This window comes from Sus scrofa, chromosome 1 (assembly GCF_000003025.6).
Source record: "Sus scrofa isolate TJ Tabasco breed Duroc chromosome 1, Sscrofa11.1, whole genome shotgun sequence".
In the NCBI taxonomy this organism is placed as follows: Eukaryota; Metazoa; Chordata; class Mammalia; order Artiodactyla; family Suidae; genus Sus; species Sus scrofa.
The window spans coordinates 217,234,700-217,250,486 of record NC_010443.5 but is presented as its reverse complement, the minus strand read 5'-3'; the positions used below and the strand labels follow the sequence as shown (position 1 = coordinate 217,250,486).

Here is a 15,787-nt window from a genome sequence, read left to right as displayed (position 1 = left end):
CACACCTCCGGCTGGGAAAAGCTTATAGCTGATTGTAAGTTACTCTGCAGCCTTCCTTTTTCCTTTTGTGAGCCTCCTTCATCATGAATATTCTCAAAGGAGACAGAAGGAACTGAAGTCACATCTGAAGGAGCTTAGAAATCATGCTGTCCACCTCCTTCTTGGCATCTGGGAAAGAGCAGGCTAGAGGAGATGACTGGCCTAAGGCTCCAGGGTGGGGAGTAGCAGCACTAAGGCCCCTGCCCATGATCCACCATGAATGTCTGAAGCACATAAAATGCTTGCTCTCCTGTCTGCAAGCATCATTTTGAGCAGGTGAAATATTCCCACTACTCCACTTACCATCCAACAGCCAGCTATACTGGGTGAGATTTTTCAGCTCATGAAGGACCAACCGAGTCATGACATCATCTGGGATGAGCTTCCCTTGGTCAATGAAAGTCTTGGCCAACACACCAATTTCTATAGCAGACCCAGGAATAAAAGCAAATCAGCAAGTGCATTTGTCCTACCCCATTCTTGTTCTCTAGGAGACCAGCTGCCTTAAGCCCCAGGATACACATTCACTTGAGCTTTTGTGATTAAAAACAGAGGTTACAAAATAATCAATGTCTATTTCAAACTCTCCATTATGTAAAAATATACAAATGTAGAAAGTTTCCTTTGTGGCTCAGCAGTAATGAGCCTGATGAGTATCCATGAGGATGCAGGTTGGATCCCTAGCCTTGCTCAGTGGGTTAAGGATCCGGGGTTGCCATGAGCTCTGAAATAGGTCGCAGATGTAGCTTGGAACCATGCTTTGCTGTGACGGTGGTGTAGGCCGGCAGTTGTAGCTCCGACTTGACCCCTATCTGGGGAACTGCCATATGCCACAGGTGTGGCCGCAAAAAGCAAATATATATATATATAGTAAAACTATTTTGTAAATATTTAATATATACAAGTGTAAATGTACAGCCAAAAAAATGGAAAGCTGTAGACCAATATGTAAATAGTAGTCATCTCCATGTGAATTATTATGCTTTTTTAATGTATTTTTACTTTTCTGTATTTTCTAAATTTTCTATCAAAAAATATATAGACTAACTGAAATTACTTTCTTTTGAAACAAGAAATTCAAGTGGTCATTTTTAAGTGGCTCATTTTAAGTGCCTATGATCATGTTACTATGGAGATTTTTCTAGTCCTCAAAAACAGTTACTGTTGTCACAGTTCAGTTTTTGACCTCATTAGGGGAGTTATCATTTATTTTTATTAATAAAACACCCTGAAAAAGAATTTACAATTTAAAAATAATACCCACAACTAAATATATATATATATATATATATAACCCACAACTATATGTCATTCTTAGGCAACAGTATTTTAATTTCCTCATCATCTCTTACCAAACTTTCTACACACATACATTCAGAATTGTACTAATCTGTGTTTTTACAGCTTTGTGTTCTTTTTTCGCTTAAATTATTTTTGTAAATACTTTTCAGTGATTTTTATATAGTTTTTTAGTCATTTTTGGTAACTACATAATACTCTCTATATATCTATGTTTTATGTATAAAAATATACTCTACCTCAGCAGTACGTACTGTTGGACATTTAAACGATTTAAATTAGTCTTGATTTTTCCCTATTGCCACCACTTTTAAAGATCTTAACACTCTTTTCTTTCTTTCTTGGAGGGGAGGTAGGGCAGGGAGGCTTCTGAATTATTTCTAGTGGATAAATTCTCAGGAGTCAGAGATTTAAAGAGTCAAAGTTTATGACTTTTCATAATTCTTGGTATGAACTGACATACTTTAAAACAGGTTCTAAATTGTCAAATTCATGAAATTTCAGATTTCTAACTAAGTATGTTAACTGCATGGAAATTGGTTGCCATTTGCTAGGTGTACTGCTGGAGTCAACAAACTGCATCGGGAAGAGACCCTGGGTTCTGAGAGTGCTCAGTACTCACTAAAATACCATCTTGGAAAGATCCGCATACTTAATATGTGTGTACCTCTCTGTTGCCAAGCCTTTGACCACTGCTCTTGGGGACACAGAGCTCAAACTCATTAACAGTACTTGGGGGAAAACTTGCAGTTCTCTAGGGCTGAGTCCCAAAAACTGGTATTGGTCACTCCTTCCCATCTCACTCTTCAGGGCAAGCCCTCAACTAAAGAACTGAGAGGATTAGGTTAATAATAAAGTACTTAATTTTCACATTAAGTATAAGAATAGCCTTAAGAAAAGATGATCTGCTCTCACCACTTCAACAGTGTACCAGAGACTGTAGCCAGGGCAATTAGTCCAGAAAAAGAAAGGAAAAGCATCGAGAAAGGAAGAAATAAAAGTATATTTGTAGATGACATGATCTTATATATATATAAAATCCTGAGGAATCTACCAAAAAAACTATTAGAACGAATAAATGAGTTCAGCAAAGTTGCAGGGTACAAGATCAATAGTATACAAAAATGGACAATATGAACATGAAATTAAGAAAATTCCAGGGAGTTCCCATTGTGGCTCAGCGGGTTAAGAACAAATATCCATGAGGATGAGGGTTCGATCCCTGGCCTCGCTCCATAGGTTAGGATCTGGTGCTGGGGTGTAGGTCGTAGACGCAGCTCGGATCCCGAATTGCTGTGGCTGTGGCTGGCAGCTACAGCTCGAATTTGACCCCTAGCCTGGGAACTTCCATATGCCACAGGTGTGGCCCTAAAAAGCAAAAAGATATTTTTACTGTTGGTAAGAATGTTGAAAACTTGAAACCCTCACATATTGCTGGTAAGATTATAAATGGTATAGCCAATTTGGAAAACAGTATGGCAGTTTTTCAAAAGTTTAAAAAGAGCTACCATATGAGGTGGCAATTCCACTTTCAGATATATTTTTCCAGGAGAAATAAAAACTCAAGTTCACACAAAAACTCATACATGAATGTTCATAGCAACATTATTTACAATAGCCAAATAGTGGAAACAACCCAAATTTTCATCAAGTGACAAGTAGGTAAATAAGACTCAGTGTATCCATACAAAATTATATTATTTAGACATAGAAAGAAGTGACGTATTGATACATTTTACAAGGTATATGAACTTTGAAAAATACTAAGTAGAAAAAGCCAGACACAAAAGATCACATACTACATAATCCCATTTATATAAAATGTTCAAAGTAGGCAAATCTAAAGAGAAAAAAGGAAGACTAGTGGTTGTCCAGGGCTGGGAGAATTGGGGAAAAATAGACAGCGACTGCTAATGGGAAAAGTGTTTCATTTTGGAGTGATAAAAATGTTCTAAATAGGTAGTAGTGATAGTTGCACTGTAATGAAAAACATTAATTCATACTTTATGAGGGTTAATTTTATTACATGCGAATTATTTCTCAAAAAAGATGTTTTGACAAAAGGAAAAGGAAAAATACCTGGTAAGCAAAACAAAAGGAAAAAAGGCTACTTATAATCTCAACATTACTCAGAGATAATTATCATTAAAATTGATAATATAAAAACCTCCAAATATTTTGCTTTGTGAATAGATAGTCCCATGCATAGTCTAATAAGCGTTTTCATTGTCACTAGCAACTTTCTATATCAGTAAACATTTACTCACAATAGTTCTTAAAATCTGAAGGCTGCAATGCTTCCATTTATCTATCTATCTATCTATCTATCTATCTATCTATCTATCTATCTATCTATCTATCTATCTACCTATCTATCTATTTTCTTCTTAGGGCCACACCTGCAGCATATGGAAGTTCCCAGCCTAGGGGTCCAATCAGAACTACAGCTGCCGGCCTACATCACAGCCACAGCAACACTGGATCCAAGCTGCATCTATGACCTATGCCACAGCTTTGCAGCAACACCAGATCCTTAACCCACTGAGCAAGGTCAAGTATCAAACCCTCATTCTCACAGACACTATGTTGGGTTCTTAATCCACTGAGCCACAATAGGAACTCCCAGCAATGCTTCCATTTAAAAGAAAAATAAAAAATGATTCAACTCTATATCAAAGTCTAACTAGTTTGTTTATTATATTTTGTTTTTACTCCCTCCCAAAATTATGCAAGGACTCTTGTCCAGCACATTCTTTAGACATTTAGCAAATTTTTATTCCCTTAACTACCTATAATTTAATATTGTATCTAAATAGGCTCATTAAAAAACTATTTCCTCGGGAGTTCCCGTCGTGGCTCAGTGGTTAACGAATCCGACTAGGAACCATGAGGTTGTGGGTTTGGTCCCTACCCTTGCTCAGTGGGTTAAGGATCCGGCGTTGCCGTGAGCTGTGGTGTAGGTTGCAGACGCCGCTCGGATCCCGCGTTGCTGTGGCTCTGGCGTAGGCTGTTGGCTACAGCTCCGTTTAGACCCCTAGCCTGGGAACCTCCATATGCCGCGGCAGTGGCCCAAGAAATAGCAAAAAAGACAAAAAAAAAAAACCCAAAATCTATTTCCTTTTTGATTCAAAAAATCAACAAATTTGTGAGCCTCCACACCTACAAAACACAAGCTAGTTTAAGAGTAAGTTATTCAAGGAGTTCCTGTCATGGCTCAGTGAAAACAAATCTGACTAGCATCCATGGGGATGCAGTTTCAATCCGTGGCCTCGCTCGGTGGGTTAAGGATCCGGTGTTGCCATGAGCTGTGGTGTAGGTCGCAGACGCGGCTCAAATCTGGCATTGCTGTGACTGTGGCGTAGGCTGGCAGCTATAGCTCTGATTAGACCCCTAGCCTGGGAACCTCCATGTGCCACAGTGTGGCCCTAAAAAGTCAAAAAAAAAAAAAAAAAAAAAAAAAAGAATCCAACTGCAGCAGCTCAGGTCGCTGTACAGGTGCTTGTTCAATCCCCAGCCCAGCATAGTGGGTTAAAGGATCCAGCATTGCCACAGCAGTACCGTGCAGCTGTGGCTCAGATTCTGTCCCTGGCTTGGGAACTTCCATATCCTGTGGGGGTGGCCATAAAAAAAAAAATTTTAAGTAAATTATTCAAATAAACTAATCTGTAAAGATAGTTATAAAAATAGGAAAGGAAGCTTAAAGGAAAATAGGAAGTGTTAAAACCAGCTTTTAATTTTAAGTACGATAATCATAAATTCTAAAACATAGAAACATTAATCTGAGAGATGTTTGTATTATATAAAAAGCCATTTTTAAGTTTCTATCTCCTTCTAATATCAGGTCATTCTTGTAATTTTTTTTTTTTTTTTTTTTTTTTTTTTTGTCTTTTTGCCATTTCTTGGGCCGCTCCCCGCGGCATATGGAGGTTCCCAGGCTAGGGGTCTAATCGGAGCTGTAGCCACTGGCCTACACCAGAGCCACAGCAACGCGGGATCCGAGCCGCGTCTGCCACCCACACTACAGCTCAGGGCAACGCTGGATCCTTAACCCACCGAGCAAGGGCAGGGATCGAACCTGCAACCTCATGGTTCCTAGTCGGATTCATTAACCACTGCACCACAACGGGAACTCCCAGGTCATTCTTATAATACTACTCAAACCAACCACACCTTATATCTGAATAAGCTGAAAACAACTTAATGTTTGAGCAGCATGAAGTACAAAAGAAGGGCCTGACCAATACAGGTCTTTTTCACATATAAGAGAAACAGCTACAGAGAATTAACATTGTTCCTGCCAAAACTGCTTTTAGCATCATTATATTATAATGTACATAAAACTTTAAAAATTTGTTGAGGAGTTCTCACTGTGATGCAACAGGATCACTGGTGTCTCTGCAGACAGGTTCAATCCCTGACTTGGCACATTGGTTTAAGGGATCTGACCTGGAAACTCCATGTGGAGTGGGTGGCCAAAATATATATATAAAAAAAAAAGCTTAACATAGTTTTCAACAACAATGAAATATAAAATGAAAACCTAGGAGTTCTCATTGTGGCTTAGTGGGTTAACAACCCAACTAGTATCCAAGAGGATTCGGGTTGGATCCCTGGCCTTGCTCAGTGGGTTAAGGATCCAGTGTTGATGTGAGCTTTGGTGTAGGTCACTGACATGGCTCAGATCCCACATTGCTGTGGCTGTGGTTTACACTGGCAGTGGCCGCTCCGATTTGACCTCTCTCATGGGAACTTCCATATGCCACAGGTATGGCCCTAAAATGAAAAAGGAAAAGCAAACAAACCAACCTCCTTTGACATTGTTTCTCCCTACAACCATCAACCAAACTGACTCCTCTTCAGTGAAGCACTAGAAAGAATTCCCATCTAATCCTCCCCTCCCACTCTGCTTCAGGGTAAAATCGCAACTCAAGAATGACATAAAGGCCCAAGTAGGTTCGGCCTCATCTTATCTCTCTCACACCTACCTCCCCACAATTATCACCAAATCCTCAACCCTTGGCCCCAGCAAGGAACTCCACATATTCTAAGTCCTCCCAGTCTTAGCACAAGCCTCTTTCTTCTGTTACCTGATAAACTCTTACTCATCTTTCTATTATTTTTTTTTCTTTTTGTCTGTTTTTTAGAGTCGCACCCACAGCATATGGAAGTTCCCAGGCTAGGGGTTGAATCGGAGGTGTAGCTGCTGTCTTCCACCACAGCCACAGCAACTCAGGATCCAAGGTGTGTTTTCAATCTACACCAGAGCTCATGGCAACGCTGGACCCTTAACCTACTAAGCAAGGCCAGGGATTGAACCCACATCCTAACGGATACTGGTCAGATTCATTTCCAATGAGCCACAACGGGAACTCCTCTTATTCATCTTTCAAGACACATCTTAAAGGGCCTTTCATGATGAGGTGTCCCTCAACCTCCAAGGCAACCAAAAGTTCCTCCTCTAGATTTACATAACGTCACAGACTTCTCTCTGTTGGAGCACTGATCACACTGTTGAAACTACCTGTTTACATGTAGGTATGAACTGAACTGTGCTCCTTAAAATCTGTATGTTGAAGCCCAGACTCCCAATATAACTGTATTTAGAAATGGGGCCTTTAAGGAGGTAATTAAGGTTAAACAAGGTCATAAAGGGGTGACTTTAATCCAATGTGACTGGTGTCCTTATGAGAAAGAAACATTAGGAATATACAGAACAGAGGAAAGGCCACATGGGGACACAGTGAGAAGGTAGCCATTTGCAAGCCAGGAAGGAAGGCCAAACCAGAAACCAAACCTGCTGATACTTCGATCTTAGACTTCTAGCCTCCAGAACTACCAGAAAATAAATTTCTATTGTTTAAGCTACCTTGTCTGTGCTTTTCTGTTACAGCAGCCTGAGCAGACTAATGGCCATCAGCCTACCCATGTTCTGATTGTGAGTACCTCCAATGAAATACATTTGTCTATCTCCAGTGCTCTGCAGAAATTGGGTGCTTGAAGAATCCATGGATGGATGGATGGAGACAGGAGCTGTCTGGATTATCCTGGATTTCAGCCATGGAATTTCTTAAAAGCTAATAATTATTTTGTTAGAAAAAAAGAAATGGAGCAATCCTTATGGAAAGCAGTATTGTTAAAGGTAGAAAAGATTATGTACAGTTTACTGTCATTTGTGTAAAAAAAAGAGGAGAATAAGTAAACAGTGGGTTGTATGCACAGGAAACAGCTCTGGAAGGATCTTTTCACTAAATGTCCTTTTATATACTTTGTAATTCAAAACCATGGAAATGTATTGCCTATCACAAATCAAAATTTTTGCCATTACAAAAATAATTTGTTCTACTGTTGATATTATTCTAATTAGGTACATCTATCCTGCATGGGTATACATAACAGTTCTGTTAGACATAATCTTGGGAGCTGACAGAGGCTTTGAGATGACTTACTGAGTTCAATTTCCCCAATTTACAAATAAGAACAAATAAGATTCAAAAGTGGTAGCCATCTAGGCCAGGATTATGTCTTTGAGAAGCACTATGATGCAGTACAGTTTCTCCCACCTTTGGGCAATCACAGGGCAACCTTACAATTTCTGCCACAGCTGAATTGATATATACTTTTATTTTTTGTCTTTTGTCTCTTTAGGGCTGTACCCGAAACATATGCAGTTTCCCAGGCTAGAGGTCTAATCGGAGCTGTAGATGCCAGTCTACACCACAGCAATGCCAGATCTGAGCCACATCTGCGACCTACACCACAGCTTATAGCAACGCCGGATCCTTAACCCACTGAGCAATCGAACCCACAACCTCATGGTTCCTAGTCGGGTTCGTTTCAGCTGTGCCACAATGGGAACTCCTATATACTTCTCTTTAAAGTGACACAGTTTTTTAATGTAACAAGCTATAATGTTGACGAAATTAAAGATTTGGTGTGCTAGTTATTATTTTTCAAATATGCTTTGAAATAAAAATTGTATTCATTTTTTAATTTGAATTTTATTTTTATTAGAGATAAAAAAATTTTGTCTACCTAAAATTATCTCATGAACCTCAATTTGGAAAATACAGCATAATGGAAAGAGTAATTTAATTGGCATAGGAGATCTGGGTGTTTGTCTTTGTCTCCCAGTGATTGCTTTTTATTATTGAGCAAGTCCTTTAACCTCTCCTGAACTCAGTTTCCTCATTTTTAAATGAGAGGGCTGGACTAACAACAAAGGGCCAGACTCCAGTTTCCTGAGTCCAGAGCTCAGTGGCAGTCAGTCTACAGTTACACCAGGTTTCCTACTGTCAACAGACACTGTCATATTTCCAGTGTCTTTATCACATCTGCTGGAATGCTTTTAAATTTTAGCTATAATATACAGCCATGGGTTATACAATACAGCATCATCATGAAATGGTGGTTGGAAAGTAAATTGGCACCATTCTTCCCTATTTGAAGGTGCCATATTTACACAAATTGCACACTAGGGAATTTCTTTGAATGAAATAAGTAGAGATGCTGCCAAATGTTCATGTACAAGGATAGTCATAACACTATTAATTACAGCAAAGAATGGTTAACCACAGAGGTAGATAATAATAGGAAAATGTCTCAATTAGTAATTGTGCAATCTTTTTCTTTTTTTCTTTTTATGGCCACACCTGTGGCACATGGAAGTTCCCAGGCTAGGGGTGGAATCAGAGCTGCAGCTGCCAGCCTATATATGACAGCCACAGCAATGCCAGATCCGAGCCACATCTGCAACCTACACTGAAGCTTATGGTAATGTCAGATCCTTATCCACTGAGCAAGACCAAGGATTGAACTCACATCCTCACAGATGCTAGGTAGGGTTCTTAACCCAGTGAGCCACAATGGGAACTCCTAACTGTGCAATCTTGATGAAATTAAATATAATTTTAAAACTTGTTTAGTGACGTGTGAACATGCTCACAACATACGTCTGAAAAAAGGTATCCAAGCAATCATTTAGAATATAAAAATTTTGGGAGTTCCTGTCAAGGCTCAGCAGAAACGAATCTGACTAGGAACCATGAGGTTGCGGGTTCAATCCCTGGCCTCTCTCAGTGGGTTAAGGATCCAGTGTTGTCATGAGCTATGGTATAGGTTGCAGACATGGCTTGAATCTGGCGTTGCTGCTGTGGCTGTGGCATAGGCTGGCAGCTACAGCTCAGATTAGACCTCTGGCCTGGGAACCTTCATATGCCGTGGGTGTGGTCCTAAAAACAAGAGACAAATATATATATATATATATATAAATTCTGCAAATGCATACAAATGCAACAGAAAAAGTGAAAGAAATAAACAATATAAGAAAAAATATCAAAGAGTTAATTATAATTGTGAGTAGAATTATAGATGTCATTTTTTTATATTCTCAGGACATGTTTTTCTTACTTTATAATAAATATACTTCACTCTTAATATGAAAAAACACCAAGCAGTATTTTTTAAATAAAAGATTACACCTCTCCTTTGGCTCTGATCCTATGGGAAATATCTAATCCACACACTAATATTTATTAAGAATATATTCTTAGTCTTGAGATACAGAGTATCTGTAATAACAATTTCGTTATCCCTCCCTAAACTCCATTTTCTGTTTTCTGTGTTAAAGAACTACCTACAGAGACTCCAGAAAGAGCAGGCACTTGAAGCAAGCTGAACATCTTTCCTAGTGATACTCTCCTCTTTCCCTCTAGCCTCACTTTTCATGTTGTAAGGACTGGGAGATGATAGCCAGCATGGCACGGGATGTTAAGGTCACAAAGAAACTTGTTTCTTAATTTTTTTAAAAAAAGTTTAATTTGCTTTAAATTTATTTTATTTATTTTTTGTCTTTTTGCTATTTCTTGGGCCGCTCCCGCGGCATATGGAGGTTCCCAGGCTAGGGAACCTCCTACGCCAGAGCCACAGCAACGCGGGATCCGAGCCGCGTCTGCCACCTACACCACAGCTCAGGGCAACGTCGGATCCTTAACCCACTGAGCAAGGGCAGGGACCGAACCCGCAACCTCATGGTTCCTAGTCGGATTCGTTAACCACTGTGCCACGACGGGAACTCCTTTTTAATGTTTTATGTTTTCACAATTTAATGTAAATTCAACTCTGCACTGAAGGTTTCTCTAACCACAGTTACGCCTCACTGCTGAGTTATGTTTCAGAGAATCACTTAAAGATTCTTTACTCCTTTCCACATTGGATAAACTTACCCTAGCTGGGTGTAGTACTGGAGACTACTGCTACCCAACAACTTCAATATGTGGCATCAAGAACACTTAGCAAGTGAGCCAAACAGTTTAATTAATCATAAATACTTGATGATTTTTTTAATGATCAATGTTGAAGAGAAAAATAAAAGTAGTAATTCACCAGAAGAGGTGATAAGCCAAAGAATTCCATGAGATAAACTAAAAACCGTGAGGTGATTCTTCTTTTTATTTCAACGTCAGTATTCTGAAACAAGCAAACAAAAAAGCTCACTTAGAAATAACCTATAGGAGTTCTCATCGTGGCTCAGCGGTTAGCGAACCCGACTAGCATCCATAAGAATGCAGATTTGATTCCGGGCCTCGCTCAGGTTAAGGATCCAGCGTTGCCCTGAGCTGTGGTGTAGGTCACACAGGCAGCTTGGATCCCAAGTTGCTGTGGCTGTGGTGTAGGCTGGAGGCTACAGCTCAGATTCAACCCCTAGCCTGGGAATCTCCATATGCTTCAGGGGTGGCCCTAAAAAGACAAAAAGACAAAAAAAAAAAAAGAGAGAGAGAGAGAGAGAAATAACCTATACAGTCCATTAACAGGGGATCTAACCGATCCCCGAAGTATTTAACCAATACTTCGTAGTGGATCCAGCAAATAGATACCCATACAAACATTAAATACTGAAACTGATTTTTCTGTTTTAATGTGGGAAAACATACTAAAGTGAAAACACACTGGTGCAGAATACATATTTAATAGGATTACATATTGCATAAAATAAGGGATATACATATAGGTAAAGATTTCTAAAAGGAAACACAAGGCTGTTCCCTCCTTGAAGAGTGGGACTGAGGCAAACAATTAGGGAGGGCTTTACTTTTACGTACTTCAATCCTAGTTCCAATCCTTTTTTACCTTGTGCAAGAGATTAGCTCTAATTTTTTTTCTTTTTTTTTTTTTTTTTTTGTCTTTTGTCTTTTTTTGTCTTTTGTTGTTGTTGTTGTTGTTGTTGTTGCTATTTCTTGGGCCGCTCCCGCGGCATATGGAGGTTCCCAGGCTAGGGGTTGAATCGGAGCTGTAGCCACCGGCCTACGCCAGAGGCACAGCAACGCAGGATCCGAGCCGCATCTGCAACCTACACCACAGCTCACGGCAACGGCAACGCCGGATCGTTAACCCACTGAGCAAGGGCAGGGATCGAACCCGCAACCTCATGGTTCCTAGTCGGATTCGTTAACCACTGCGCCACGATGGGAACTCCTAATTTTTTTTTTCATTTTGATGCAAAATAAATTTTATTTTCATTTTAATGAACCGCAGTGAATTATAAGCTTTTTATTTTTTATAGTTGATTTACAATGTTCTGTCAATTTCTGCTGTACAGCAGTGTCTAATTTTTAAAAGGAGCTTCAAAATGACTTTGTTTTGAAAAATAAAGGTCAACACTTTTGAGATAAAAATAAAACACCCTGCTGCTGACTTTTTGAAAGCAGTTTTTTAAATATATAACTTACATCAGATAAAATCCACCCATTGGAAAGTGTACAGTTTGTTGACTAGATTTTGTGCTGAGTTATAATAATTTATTTGGCATAAGAAACAAAAGAATCTTTCAGATAACCACGCACAGGAATAGCTTTCTATTCTAAGGAACAGCTTTCATGTCTAAGAAATCTCTGGGGCTATCAATGATCTAAGCCAATTTTGTACATCGGCTAGGGTAAATAATACTGGGCCTTCAGATTGTTCGGGGAAAGTCAGAATCAGAAAATCCCATAGCGTTTAACAAACAAAAAAAAGTAATAAAAGAAAGCGCTAACAGTCAGTTCTCCAAGCCCGAGTGCACGAGAGGAAGAAACCACACACATCTGGAGAGACCCTTAGGAGCAGCCGCGACTGTGGCTGCACATACCCCTGAAAGCCACGTGGTTTCTTTTAATCTTTGAACTTCAAACGCGTCCTACCTTTCTAGTTCCGCCCCTCAATAACCCGCCTGAAGCTGTCCGTAGAGACCAAAGGTTCGGGGAGCAGTCGCTCAGAAGCGGGAGGTCTCCCTACTGGGCGGCAATTGGAAGATGCTGCGCCCATACCCCAGACCCCCATACCCCAGACCCACATTCCCGGGACCCACTTCTCCGCCCCTGTCCCTCCACCCACAAATCCCACCCAGGCGACCGTGAACCGCTGCCCTTCCCGCCCCGGCTCCCACCTGTGCCCCGAAGCATATTGTCTCGGAGCAGGTCCCCACTGGAGAGGTGCTTCAGCTCGAAGTGTTTGGTGATGCGCGAGGACACAGTGCCCTTGCCGGAGCCGGGCGCCCCCATGATCGCTGCGCGCAGTAACCGCGCAGACGCCCCCATGGCCGCAGAGAGAGGCCTGGGCTGCGCGAACGATGGGGATTCGGCCTGGCTACGCTCTCACCCGCTCGGTGGTCCGCGGCTGAGCAGCTGGCAGCGCTGCGAGCTGGCGTCGGCCTCAGCTCTCAGGCGAGCCCGGAAGTGAGGCGATAGGCAACCGAGCAGCCCCGCCCGCCTGCCCCCAGCGACTCGGGGCACCCCCTCCCCCTCGCCCGGCCCAGCCCCGCCCGCGCAAGTCGAGCGCAAGCCTCGCCCCCTCCGCGCTTCCTGTGAGACCTCTGTGGGCTCCTTCGCCGACCCGCGCGACCCACGTCCCTTAGCGCCTCCTCCCCACTCGCCGGCTTCCCTCTGCACCTCTTTTGCGCCTCCAGGCACCCCCCCCCCCGGCCCCTGAATACCCCCTACTTCCCTCAGGTCCTCACCTCGCACCTGTCAGTGCCTTGCCCTGTCCTGCCCAGTCCCAGCCGGGGAGACCTCGTCCGGTTCCTCGCACACTTGGCCACTCCTCCCGCGTCCCCTTCTGAACCCTGGGCCCCGCTCTGCGCCCCTTGGTTACTGGATATCATCCTTACCTGCCCCCCGCCTGACACCCTTGACGCACCTTTCACGCCGTGCCCAGTGCTGCCGAGTCCCAGAGAGAGGGTCTACCGTGCCGCCCGTCAGGTGCCCTTCCCAACTCCAGCCCCCTCCCCCGCGCGACCCCTACTTGCGGCCCCCTCGCCACCACTGCCCCTGGGTTCTCAGAGTCATCAAACGCTCCCCTTCTCCCCGCCCCCAGCCTGCAGATTTCTCCCTTCCCTTCTCTTCCTCAGTTGCCCTGCGACTCTTCTCCCTGGCTTTCTCGAGCTAATTTTTAAGGTACGTTTATCATAGTGGGTAGAATCACAGTGGGTGACAATGAGCCGATAGGGCCTTCCTCTTCATTTCCCACGAGAGGAATCTAAGTTGAAATTGAGTGAGGTGCTCCATGTCATAGGTCTATTGAGGGGTGTCTCTTACCTCCTAGGACCACACTTTGGGATTCAAAAGTAGTTGTTGCTTGCACTCAGCTGAGCTTGAAAGTATTGGCTCTTCCACAGGCTCCATTTTTTGCCTGTGGCAATACACTGATTACATAAATATTTTTTCAGTAAAATGTCTGCTCCTTAGAATTGAAAGTTTAGTGGTTGAGGCAGATCGTAACAAGGAAACAGAAATATTTGAAGGATAATTTGAGCTCATACTCCGAACAAAACAAAACAATGTGTGGAGATGGTCAGTAAAGCTTTGAAGAAATGGCATTTGCTCTCAGCACTAAATGGGAAGGTGGAGGGAAAGAGACAAAGGCAAGGGGAAAAAACCCTAGAGATGGAATATTTGGTGTGTTCCAGGAAGAGAAACACAAGGCAAAAAAATTGAACCTATTTCCTCTGTAAAATGGGCATGGAAGTTGTTAAAACTGTGTAAAGTACAATGCCAGCTGCAGGGTAGTGTTCAATATTACGTTAAAGTTACCCATCATTGCTATCATTTCTCTGTGTCAGGACATTATACTAAGGCAGAGAGAAGGCTCTGTGAAAAATAAACAAGTGCCACCTTCCTCAGAAGTTACCAAACGTGTGGCCCCAAACTGCTTTTCAATTTAAAAGATAGAAATTATTTCAGAGAGAGGTGGTAAGGGAAAGTGTGCTCCCCAGTGAACCTGAGCTTGGTGAATGGGTGGGGGGATTTAATAGGTAGACAGTGCTGTAGTTGGAAAGATATTTAGTAGCTCGTACATATTTTATTACTAGGAGAGAATGAAGATGAATTAACATTCAACTCATGTAATTAGAAAAAAAAGATTAAAAAAAATAATAACCCATGGAAAACAGGAAGGGATTAAGCAAAGAAAAAGAACATAAATGAAAGTACCAGAAAACTTAAGGAACAGAACTAACAAAAGAATGAAAAAGTCTGGACAAGTAGAAGTTACGAAACACCGGAGAACCTGAAGGTGTGTAGAGAGTCCTAATTTCCAAAGCCAGGAACATTTGAGGGTTTGGCTGCAAAGAGATCTGAAAGAAAATCCTGGGAGATATTTAGCTTAGAAAGAAAACAAACAACTGAGAAATCATTCTGTCATAGGGGAGGAAAAGCTGAGTGTTGTGGTCATATCACCAGGCCCCACAGAGCTGCAGCTTTGCTAAAGTTTGTTGATTATGACCGAGAAATGAATAAGTAACTGCCAGACTGAGAAATCTCTTGGCAACTGAGCTTAGCGCAGTCATTTGGCTGTGCACACACATTCGTTTGGGCTGGTTCTTCCCCCTTCAACTTGCCCTAGTGGTAAACACACTGAGCTCAAACTAAACATTAATACATTGGGAAGGGTGAATCAAAAAGAGATTTATGAAGTGCTCATATGTTGGGGCTTGCCCTCTAACACTCCTGCAGAGGCCCGGATCTGAAGAAGTCTGAGAGAAGACCATGGGGAGAGAGGCCCAGCGGTCCCATTTGGTCCAGCCATTCCAGCTGAGCTGTCAGTTGTAGCCATGGGAGCGAATCCAGGGGTAGGTGGATTAGAGAGTGGAGAAAGAATTTCTCCCTGAGCTGCACTAGAAAAACAGAACTGTCATTAACTGAGATTGGAAAGACTATAGGAGAAACAGGTTTGGGGAGAACATTAGCATTGTTTTGGGTAAGTTAAATTGAAGATGCCTTTGGGACATCCAGAGGAGCTGATAAGGAAGCAGTTAAATGTACAATTTTTTTTTTTTTTTTCTTTTTAGGGCCACACTTGCGGCATATAGAAGTTCCCAGGCTAGGGGTCAAATTGGAGTTGCAGCTGCCGGTTTACACCACAACCACAGCAATGCTGGATCCAAGTGGTGGCATCTGTAACCCATGCCACAGCTCATGGA

The 15,787-nt window shown here is 42.0% G+C and overlaps 1 protein-coding gene and 1 long non-coding RNA gene across 4 annotated transcripts in view; one reads left to right on the top strand and one right to left on the bottom strand.

Moving 5' to 3' along the window:
* Positions 1-13,926, bottom strand: part of AK3 (adenylate kinase 3) — a 26,584-nt gene extending 12,658 nt beyond the window's left edge. Inside the window, exons 1-2 of one of the 3 annotated variants that reach the window (XM_021064132.1) lie at positions 13,905-13,926; positions 343-462 (exon numbers count right to left, since the gene is read on the bottom strand). In XM_021064132.1, coding sequence (XP_020919791.1) covers positions 343-403 — 61 coding nt within the window. In that variant the 5' untranslated portion in view covers positions 404-462; positions 13,905-13,926. Of the gene's footprint in view, positions 1-342; positions 463-12,757; positions 13,125-13,327; positions 13,351-13,904 lie in introns of those variants that run through there. The other 2 variants (XM_021064130.1, XM_001924679.5) reach the window with 2 other exon arrangements.
* Positions 13,466-15,787, top strand: part of LOC106509181 — an 18,295-nt gene continuing 15,973 nt past the window's right edge. Inside the window, exons 1-2 of the long non-coding RNA XR_001306485.2 lie at positions 13,466-13,763; positions 15,321-15,436. This is a non-coding gene — a long non-coding RNA (uncharacterized LOC106509181). The remainder of the gene's footprint in view (positions 13,764-15,320; positions 15,437-15,787) is intronic.